This window comes from Archocentrus centrarchus, chromosome 7 (genome assembly GCF_007364275.1).
Source record: "Archocentrus centrarchus isolate MPI-CPG fArcCen1 chromosome 7, fArcCen1, whole genome shotgun sequence".
Taxonomy (NCBI): Eukaryota; Metazoa; Chordata; class Actinopteri; order Cichliformes; family Cichlidae; genus Archocentrus; species Archocentrus centrarchus.
In genome coordinates, this window is record NC_044352.1 from 16493873 (window position 1) to 16505050 (window position 11178).

The window sequence follows — 11178 nt, forward strand, 5'->3', positions numbered from 1 at the left end:
AATGAAGAGGTAAGGAACAAAGAGCGCAAACAAAGAATATAAAGCTCAATCGAAAACCATCCCTCACCCCCCCTCCAAGAGGGAACCCAATGCTTCAGTCTCTTAATAAGGGGGGGGGGTGCTACGGTGAAATGCCAGGCACTCTGCGTAGAAATGAATAACCTGGGGATATGTGTATGTGAGTGTGATTGTGCATGTATATGTGTGAGTGTGTGTGCCTGTGTAGGAAGGTGGAGGATGTTAGGGGTTCCTCGGCCCTGGGTCTCTCCCTATCTGTGTGAGTAATGATTCAGACTGCCAGTGTGATGGTGTAGTCCCATCTATAACCATTTCCACACAACAGCACATATAAACAAACACACACACATGCATGCACCCAGCACATGTGCACACACGCACACACAAAAAAGAACATTAATCAGACAGGAAACAGGGCAGGTGGATGGACACAGCAGCAGGCTGGGTTCATCCATTCAGTCCTGAAACAGACATGCTGTAAACACACAGGGAGAGTTTTAGGCGAAAGCAGACACTGACCCACCAGCAGCCTCACTGACAGCTTCACTGGGGCAAAGGAATAATATTATATGTGCACATATACAGTACATGCATACACAGTTCCTTTCACTGCTGCACAAACTCGTCCTAATAAGAGAACAGAACCGGAAAACAGCCGAGCTGATTAGGAACTATCTGCATGAATCTGTACTTTAATGCAAATCAAAGTACAAAGCTGAAAACTTAAATGGCACCCTTTAATATCTGGTGCTCACATGTGTTTTGTCATTCTCAAGATATTACTAAATTACTCATAAAGCCCAACTGTCACTGTACAGGCAGCCAGTATGGTCCTAATATCCAAAGGCTGCTGCACATGTAGAAATCTTTTCCTAACATGTCTCCAATGTAAGTGATTAGGGAGAACAGCCACTATATACATATAGTATATAGTGGCTGTTCTATGTATGTATATATATATATATATATATATATATATATATATATATATATATATATATATATATATATATATATATATATATATATATATATATGTGCAAAAATGTGCAGCTGAGCTTTGTGGTGCATTTTGACGCAGAGGTGTAAGTTATGAATGACAAAATGTATTATTCGTATCTCAGATCAAAAATGTATTAATACTGCATCTCCCATTGTAGCCAGCACCATATAATGTTTCGGTTTACATAAAGCACCGTCTTATTTAAAAGCTGCTAAATATTGAATTAAAGGGGGAAAAAAGTCTGCTTTTTTAGCCTCCAAATGAATAAACATGTTTGTGTGAGCTGTCTTTCTGCAAACAGTTCAGCCAGTAAATAAAACAACCATTACATTACGTGATGGAAGCGAGCGTGAGTCCTTCATAAATAGTGGCTGTCCTGCGGGTTTAGAGTAGGTCGGGGTGTGGTCCAGTGGTCAGGGAAATGGCCGGATGACCTGAAGTGTGCTGAGTCATGTCCCAGGTGAGGGATAGAGCTGCCTCCACTGGGCTCCGGGACGTGCACTTAACCTGCAGTAATTACTGGAAACAACACTGAGAACATGGCAACATGGAAGTTGTGGAAGTGGCTCTAAGATTTCAAATTACTCTGAGCCTCCTGAGGAATGCTGCGGGGAGACCTACCAAGATTGTAATGTGGATATTTGAGCTGGTTTTCTTAACATGTATGGGCTATAACAGACAAGAGCTCATCACTCTCAAACAAAGAACAATAAGAACCTTTTTTCAAACAGCATTTTTATGAATGAAATCCATAAGTCAGAGCCATCAATTACATAAATATGTGACTTTCATTAGTAGTCGTGATAACTGAATGAGTAATGACCTTGCAAACTAAACACAAATGGTCAACATTGATTGGAACAGCAGTAATAAGGAGATGGAGATGAGTAGATCAGTGAGCAAAAAGCAAAAAATTAGGAAGTAAAGGAGAGCAGAAAAAGAATTGTGTTCAAGAAAAAGGAACAGAAGGCTTGGAGAAAAGAGGAAAAGTGGCAGAAAGATAGAAAGAGAGAAGGACCCTGTGAATGAGACCCAAATGGCTGCTAAAAATCATTAATCTTGTGAGGATCTGTGTCAGCGAGCGGCGGCGACACAAAGAGCACTCGGAGCAGCAAGGAGAGCAGCTCACTGACCCGAGCCCAATTGGCTGAGAAAGGCCCACCAGGCTTTAATAGACTTTTGCTGATCCGACACTTGTTTGCTGGGAGCCACAAAGAGGCGATTGCAGGGGCTGATGGGGGCCTGCAGGCCTGGGGGCTCCCCTTCTGGTCCATGATAAATGACCCAGGGTGGGTAGGGCCAGGGCCAGAGGAGAGGGGTGAGAGAGCTGAGAGGTAAGGAGGTCACCCGGCCAGGGAGGGTGGACAGAGAAGGAACGAGGAAGAATAAAAGGGTATAAGAAGAAGTGTAAAGTAGAGATGCTTGATAAGAGCAGCCTTTTTAGATCCGTGGAGGATGACAACAGGGCTGAAGATTATTGCAAACAGGGACAATACTAGGTAGCAGCATCCTGATTATCCTGACTGGAGAGAAAAAAATAAGAACAGATGAAAGGTTGGGTTAGAGAAGGCGGAGTCTGTGGCACTGAGAAAAACGCCGGTTTGGCTCTTATCCCCAAAAATGCCTGATGTAACACCCACCCACCTCCAGATCCCTCATGCCCACACACTCAAGCATGGCCAAAAAAATGACCCGGGGTCTGCAAGCTCCTGTGTGCAGCTTTATTCTGGCCTTCATGAGCAGTGAGAAAACAAACTAAGTCTGCTCATAAACACTCAGGCTTTACACACTTGACAGGAAGATAAAGTCTTCTAAGATATTACAAAGAGACGTTTGAGGGCTATTAAAACCCTCTCTTTACTCTCAGCTTAATAACATGCTGGTGCTGTGTGTACTCTACACTACGTGACGCATATTTTCCAGAATATATGAAGTGGAGGTTTAATGTAAGCCAGTGATATGGTCTGACAGCTCCATGTGCAGACAATTAGAAAAGGCCATAGATGCCAGTGGATGCTCCTCAGCACTGACATGTTAAAGACAAATATTCAGGGAAAAGTGTGATTCTATACAAAAGTTTAAAAAAAAACTGTTTTATGTACAACTTGAAGCATATGTCAATTAATTCTAAAGAAAAATGTTTTACTTGTTACTCAAAATGACTGTAATTATGTTTTCAATAGATGCGGGTATCTTTAGAATTACAGTAGCCAGTTATTGGCTAAGAAAATACAGATGTAAATTGCAGTTATGACCTGAGAATATGGTCTTTAATTATGTTATGGATGCACTATGATATTTGGTTCTTGTGGCGTCGCCTACATTCTGTGGTTACACAGCCACCAGTTTATGACAAAACCCAATATCATGCATACGCCTCAGCAATAAGCCAACTGGAAGGAGGCCAGCATATTGTACATAGCATTGCAATTTACATTAATGAAATGACCACAGCAAAAGGCAGATTTATTGTTCTTTTTCTTCTGGGATTAAGCCAGTACAGTGCGCACTGACATTTATTTGTTGTTATATTTACTACATGTCAATCAGAGACATCTAATCTCAGAAAAGGCCTACAATTATGTCTTGGCCTCCCCATCATATTTTTATATCCTCTCTGTTGCTCTGCCATATCCAAAAAAGCCAAGCAAATAACTTCAGTTCTGAAGTTGGAGCTGTCCGCATGGGGTTAGTGCCAAAAAGAGGCTGCATGTCACTGATGATACACATCAAACTATTAGCAATGAGTAAATGCGCCACCAGAGGCGCCCTGTCACAAGAAATAAGCCCTAATTTCCCCTGCAAACACAACTACCCGTTCAGCGTGTAAATAGCGAAAGTGTAGCTGCTGTGATAACACTGCTGAAGAATTATGACTGCCAGATAGAGGCTCGTGCACGAGGAAGACGGCATGCAGCGTAGACTTTTAAAGACAAACACTTGGTGTCCACCTTTAAATCGATACTTTTTCATATTAATGAGATTGCAAGAATTTGCACTTATCTCACCTCTTGCTGTTTCCCTGAAAGTCTCCTCAGTCAATTATCCCTGATGGGAATGTTACTCTTCTTCAGAGGCTGGTCTCTGCCTGTTTACATAGACGACACGTCTTAATAATACATGTTTTCACAGAGATAATCGATCAGTCTGGAGTAAACAAGAATGCCTGAGTAACTCTCACCTTGTAAACGGGAGATGTTGGCTTACTGATGCAAAACAACCACGGAATGTATAATCAAACGTAAATTTTAGAGACAAATTTGCTGGCATTATTATTATTATTTTACGCCCAAACCCATTCCGTTAATGATGGGAACACCTGTTTATGCTGTGATCCCGCGTGGGAAGTGCATTATGCAGTTGTAGCGATGAACTGCATTTCAAATCTTTGAGCTATGAAATAATGATAATTAATCATAAATCGGTTTATTCGTTACACAAAAATGAACATGCATTCGGGCCAACTGACAACAGGTCTTTTTCTAACTATTCATTCTGCAAATCTGCATAAATACAACGCTGGGTGTGTGTTGTACTGACAGAAAAACTACAAAGTTTTCATTCACATCTGCGTATATTACATCTCAAAGATAAAACTCCCTCCTGAAACATTTTAAAATCAGTTGCTGTGCAGTGACGGCGGTTACGTGTTTTAGAGGTTGGAGCCGGGTCTGCACGTCTGCGCTGCTCGTCTCTTTTCTCCCTGCTGCATCAAAAGGCATCAAAGCAGCACTTCCGAAAACGCCGTCTCTTCGTCTCCATCCTTCACCCTCCCCGTCACGGGCCTTTCAGCTCGGCTACCTCGGTTTTGTTCAGTAGCATTTCCAGCAACTTTCGAGGACATCATTAAAGTTTACGCGCGCCAAATGATAAAAAGATTCCCAGATAAAACCAAATGTTTACCTTAGAATTTAACAGGGAAGTTGATTCTGACTCAAAAAGAAAAAAAAAAAAAAAGATTGTCCTTATAGTCACTCTGTTTTCCCATACAGACCGAGATTTAGTTCATATCCGACGGGTCTTGGCAGTGCAGCCTGGCCTCCGGAACGCAGACGTGCACGCATGGATAAGTCCTGTAGTAGAATAGATATCCATATTTGTGAGGTGAATCATGTATCTTCCTATGGACGGACCACAGGCCTCCTCTGTGAAACCAGCGGGCCCGTCGCAGGTGTGAGATGTGAGCTGTGGGAAGCTGTGCAGCCTCTGCAGCCTCCATGCGTCAACTGTTAAATGTAACATTTTAAAGGTGATTTTATTTCTGTTATTCATTCCTAAAATCCGTAGGATGGGACTCTCATTAGGGAAGAATAAGCAAGCATCAACACTTTTTTTCGCTGTCCATAAGCACACGGATCACTTAATAGATCATTAACCACCGATGTGCTGCTGACATGGACGCTTTTTTACATCTCGTCTCTCCATTACAGCCCGTTATTACCGAAGGGGGAAAGCAGCCGCCAGGCCTGCCTGGATCTATTAGACGGTGGACTCGGGTTATATTAGAGAGCATTACGACCTAATGGGGCTTCCGCCGGGTCGGCCTCATCGGGAAGAAGTTTGAAGTCGGCTGTGCTCGGCACGGCACGACTCGCTCAGGGCGCTTTTCAAGTTGGAGCTGAGCACTGAAGCTCGCCTGCAGGTGCAGGGAATTAAGAGAGCACGCCTGTAACACAAGTACTACCTGTATGTTTTTATACAGTGTGCTCGGAAAAGGAATGCCCAGAATGTGAATTTGACTGCAGCAGTGTGTGATTATCAGGCGCTTTGAGCCTTGAAATAAAAAGTGGATAGCGTGTGAGTTGGCTTAAGATGTTATAAAGATTCCGGATAATTGTCCATTATCTCTCGATAAAAGCTAAAATATGGAATAAACAGGATCCAGGGTCGCTGTAAAGTGCACTGTAAAATCCATCTGCCTTGGATCAATACAGCCCGTTATTAGAATGTGCCTTTTGTCGAAAATAATTAATGCACATGATCTTATAATGACATAATAATAATAATAATAATAATAATAATAATAATAATAATAATAATAATAATAATAATTCGGGTTGAAGCTGTCTCGTTTATCATCAAATTTTCAGAAGACTACATCAATTTAAGTTTTATCCTTAAGTCCAAGACTATTTTGAAATACATAATAAAAACTAAATGACATCATGATATTATCAGTTATTAAATATGAGAGTGATTTATGACAGAAGTTTGATTTGGACTTTTTCCATTGATACTGCACTACAGCTCAAACTGATTAAGAATTTAAACTGAACAAATAAGCCCTTCATTATCGGATCTCATCTTTGGCAGCCTCCTCTTACATTCAGCCTGATCAATACGCTTTGGTCGTAGCTGTGCTCAACCGTGGATATGAGGTGGAAACGAAATGATAATCCAATCGATCCTACAAACGGACTCATTTACAAGGAGTTTCTTTTTGCAGGGAAGTGAGACATTTGCTCACACTACTTTTTTTTTCCTTTTCCTTTTTTTTTTTTTTTTTTTTTTTTTTTAAAGCGGACAATTAAAACAAAGATTACGTCAATGATGCTTGTACACATCCAGGGAAGCTCTGACCCCAGTTTGGCCAAACTACCTGTTACAACGTGAGGGTGTTAAAAATACACGCGTGACAGCGAGCTTGGCTGAGACTCGTGTGACAGAAATTAATTGTTGTCAGTCATAATTGCAGGATGTGACCTTTAAAAGGAGCAATTAGCGCGGAGATGACGACCCAAACGCAAATTAAAGGGAAATCTATATCAGAAGCATCACCACAGCTTCGTCGGTTCGTGCGTTGCCCACGCAGGGGCAGCCTTGAGCCTGTTTTCTGGCGAATCCCCTGTTATGAGACTGCCCCGGTGTAAAACAAACGGTGCGAGCCGAGAGGAGCCTGATGTGCGAGTAACAGACTGAACAATGTCAACTTTGCTTTGGCCAAACATAAATATATTTAACCCTTAATGGGTTAAATGTATAAAAGAATACACTGGTATGTTTTTTCATTTGTTTTGACAGCAAAATTAGGTTAAAAAAAAACATACAGCTGAGTGCACCAGTTACACCAGTGCACCAGTTACTGTCACCAGTGAGAAACAGACAGACTTTATTGTAGTTCTTTGCTAAAATAAACACCAAGACGTCTGTAATCAAACTGTATTTGTGGCCGGAACATTAATATATTTATTATACAGTAAAGTGGTTGAGTGGCTGTGTATGCAATTGTATGTGACAGAAATTGTCGATTTAACTTTTAACACTGCTAAGAAACTCAGAACTGTGTTATTTTATCACCATGTTCTGAAAAACAGCCTTGCATGTGATTGGTTATCTTTTGAGTTTTTGAAACTTATAAACATGCAGCATATGCTTGGTGTGAATGAAGAAAGTACTTCAACAAATCCTAAAAGCAATCTTTATGATTACTATGAAATATAAACTTAAACAAAATAACATAAGAAATGTGTTTATTTTCAACGCAAATTAAGGTGCATCTTGTTCTTTAATGCAGTGCCTTATAATGGTTAAGTCCCATTTCCATTTCAAACTGCATCTGGAAACATCTGGAACAACTGTTACCACTACAATTCTAGAATTTGCCACTTTGCCTGATATCCAAGAGTTGATTGATTCCAATGCCTTCTAAGAGAGTGTTGGGCCATAAAGGTCCCATTAGAGAAATTGAGCTTACAGCACCGAAACCTGCAATTCGTTCACGTCCGTCTCATTGAGATCGGAAACTGTCAGCCTTACACTAGAGCCGCGGATAGTGTCTGTGAAGTGAAGGCATTTCTCTCCGCCACTTTCCTCCCTCCTTCTGCTTTTAGGGAAGTCGGTCATCTGACTGTAGCTGTCAAGACTGAATCGACCGCCCTCCTCTCCTCTGTCCCTCTCTTCCTTCTCTTCCTCTGTTTCAGCGCAGAGTCCCGCTCCCATTGGAGAACTGAGTGCTACCGATCCAGCCCTTCTCGACGTCACCTTGCGCTATAAATATAAAGAGTCGGGCTGGCTTCAAGCGCAGTCTGCTGGATACCAGAGAGTGGAGAGAGTGAGAGAGGCGAGCCTTTGAATCTCTGCGGTGCAGAGCTGGAAAAGCTGCTTCTCAGCGAAAATCAGACGCCCTATTTACACTGCTCCTTTTATTTTCCTGGAGAAAAAAGGGACTTACAACCAAGAAGTTGCAACGAGGACTGGTGCCCGTCTCAGCGAATTAACGTGGTATTTCTTTTAATATTATTATTTATGTTTATTTTTTTTTTAAATACTGGAGTGACTGGGGTTTTACTTTTGCACTGAGACGCACAGCTTTCTACCTCCTGCCTGGTCTCTCTGCCAGATTATCCCTGCAGAAGTAGGCTATATGACGCAAATCGTGTGCAGAGCAGTAGTCTGAAAGTTTTCCTCCACGACTTTTTTTTTTTTTTTCATTTTCCTTTTTTTCCACCAACCACACGCTGTTTCATGCTACAGCAAGTCAGTGCACAGCGGTGGAGGAGCCAAAAGAACTATTGCATGAAACAAGAAAGGAGAGAAGAGACGCTGATTAATAAGTCAGTTTTTGCGACGCTTGCCAGTACTTTTGCATATCTGCAAAAGAGTCGCGACAACAACATGAGCGCAGAGCTGAGCATGGGGCCGGAGCTGCCCAGCAGTCCTCTGGCTCTGGAATATGTGAATGATTTTGACCTGATGAAGTTTGACGTGAAGAAGGAAGGCCTGGCCGGGCTGGATCGCAATGGGGTGCGCCAGTGTAACCGTCTCCAACCCCAAGGCTCTGTGTCTTCAACCCCTATCAGTACACCCTGCAGCTCGGTGCCCTCCTCACCCAGCTTCAGTCCCACAGAGCAGAAAAACCACCTGGAGGAGCTGTACTGGATGCCGAACAACGGGTACCACCAGCAGATAGACCCGCAGACGCTAAGCCTGACCCCAGAGGACGCAGTGGAGGCCTTGATTGGAGCGACAGCTCACGGCCACCCTCCGCCTCCGCACGTCCAACAGCAGCTGCAGCAGCAAGGAGCTTTCGAGGGCTACAGGGGCCCGCATCACCACCACAGCCATCACGGCCACAGCCAGCAACATCATCACCCCTATGCGGGGGGCATCCCGCACCATGCCGAGGAACTTTCCGGGCACCCGGGCGGACACAGCCACCCACATAGCCAGCATCATCATCACCACAGCCAGGACCCCGACAGTCCATCCCCGGTCTCCCCAGAGTCCCACCAGCCGCTCCACCATCATCGTCACCATCATCATCACCATCCGCACGGCCACTTGAGCCAGTCAGCAGCGCACCACAGCTCCGGGGGCGGACTCAACGTGGAGGACCGTTTCTCCGACGAGCAGCTGGTATCCATGTCGGTGAGGGAGCTCAACAGACACCTACGGGGCTTCAGCAAGGACGAGGTCATCCGTCTCAAGCAGAAGAGGAGGACCCTGAAGAACCGGGGCTACGCTCAGTCCTGCCGGTTCAAGCGGGTGCAGCAGAAGCACGTGCTGGAGAACGAGAAGACGCAGCTGCTGAACCAGGTGGAGCAGCTGAAGGCGGAGATCACCCGGCTGGCGAGGGAGAGGGACGCCTACAAACTCAAGTGTGAGAAACTGACGGGGTCAGGGACCAATAACGGGTTCCGCGAGGCTGGCTCAACCAGTGACACCCCTTCATCACCAGAGTTTTTCATGTGAGTTGTCATAGCCTTTTCTTGTGAATCACCCACCCCCCAAAAAACAAACTCTCCCCCCCTCCACCCCCCACCTTTACTTTCTGACTTTGCTGATGAGCAAACGATAATAATCCACACCTCCCATACTGTTTGATTATACTAATAACGGTAACAATTATATTCATATTAGAAGAGTAATCCATCAAATAGTATTCTCATATATAATCATCTCACCATCCACGTGTCAACTGAGATACAAAGAGCAATGTAGAGTGTCTGATCAGTCGCAGCATCTTTGTAGATTAGTTGCTTGTAGTGAAGAGACTTTTTTCTTCTTCTTCTTCTTCAAAGAAGAGGAGCGGCTGATGAACTTTTTATTTTTTATTTTTTTTTCTCATTCGAGGATCCAGCTTTCAAATCATCTGTAAGTAGTGTGGGATGGCGGCAAGGTAGTTGTAATTTTGCTGACATTGTTATGAAACAACAACAAGCAGGCCCGGCCTCACTGCCTGCAACTCACGAGACTCACATTCGACAAGTGGGCCCGAGAAAATCTCCAAAAAACGGGACACCACTTTATGCAAATTTAACTTCCGTCTACGAAACCGTCACGGGAGGGGACATTTTATGCAACATCTCATTGATTTATTGCCTGCTTGGTTATATTCGAATATATATTGAAAATAAAAAAAAAAAAATCTGCATTAAATATTAATCCTGCATGCTGGACATGTACGGTAATAATTTCTATTTTGTACCTTCATCTTCTCGTGTATATTAAGAGCATGTTGTTGATCTGCGCTTCTCCATTGTTTTTTTTGTTTTTTTTTGGGGGGGGGGGGGGGGGAATGCAGCGGGGACAGAACAGCAGGACTGGCGGTGCAGCATCATGGTGTGGGTTTCTTTTGGGGCTTGTAAATATTATGCAACCGCAAAACTGCACAACAAGATTGAGGAGGCTGGTTTGAACTTCTTTCTGTGTGTTGTGTTTTTATTTCACTCATTTGTTATGATTTTGTTTTTATCATTTTGGGTATTGATTGAAAGAGGAGTGCATTTTTCCAGTTGCATTTAAATACAGCAAAACTATGTGTCAAGTGCACTTTTGGATAATGATTTGCGAGTTTTTCATTTTGAATTTTGTGCAGACCTCCCTCCAGGAAGACATACTATGATGTAATACTGTATTAATATTAAAGGCAGGCCTCAGTGCAAACTTTTGGAGTCGTATTTAGGACGCATGTTACGTGAGGCAGAGGAGAGAAACATGTGACCACAATATTATTCAAACCAGATTACGGCGTTTCAACTCTACTGCACCGAAAGCGAAGATTCTAAACAGATACTGTGTGTATTAATACTTTGCTATTTTAATACAGTGTAGCTTTTCTTGCGCAGATTCAAGAAAAAAAAGTGTTATCTGCATTTCTAAACTCATTAGACCCAATCAAAACCAAATATCTCTCACCATAATTGGCGGCCACCTGT

At 43.1% G+C, this 11178-nt stretch overlaps 1 protein-coding gene across 1 annotated transcript; it reads left to right on the plus strand.

Moving 5' to 3' along the window:
- Nucleotides 1-8052: 8052 nt before the first annotated feature.
- mafba (MAF bZIP transcription factor Ba) lies at nucleotides 8053-10517 on the plus strand. The gene has a single exon (XM_030734540.1). The coding sequence runs from the start codon at nucleotides 8486-8488 to the stop codon at nucleotides 9710-9712; it is 1227 nt and encodes a 408-aa protein (XP_030590400.1). The 5' UTR covers nucleotides 8053-8485; the 3' UTR covers nucleotides 9713-10517.
- The last annotated feature ends 661 nt before the right edge of the window (nucleotides 10518-11178 follow it).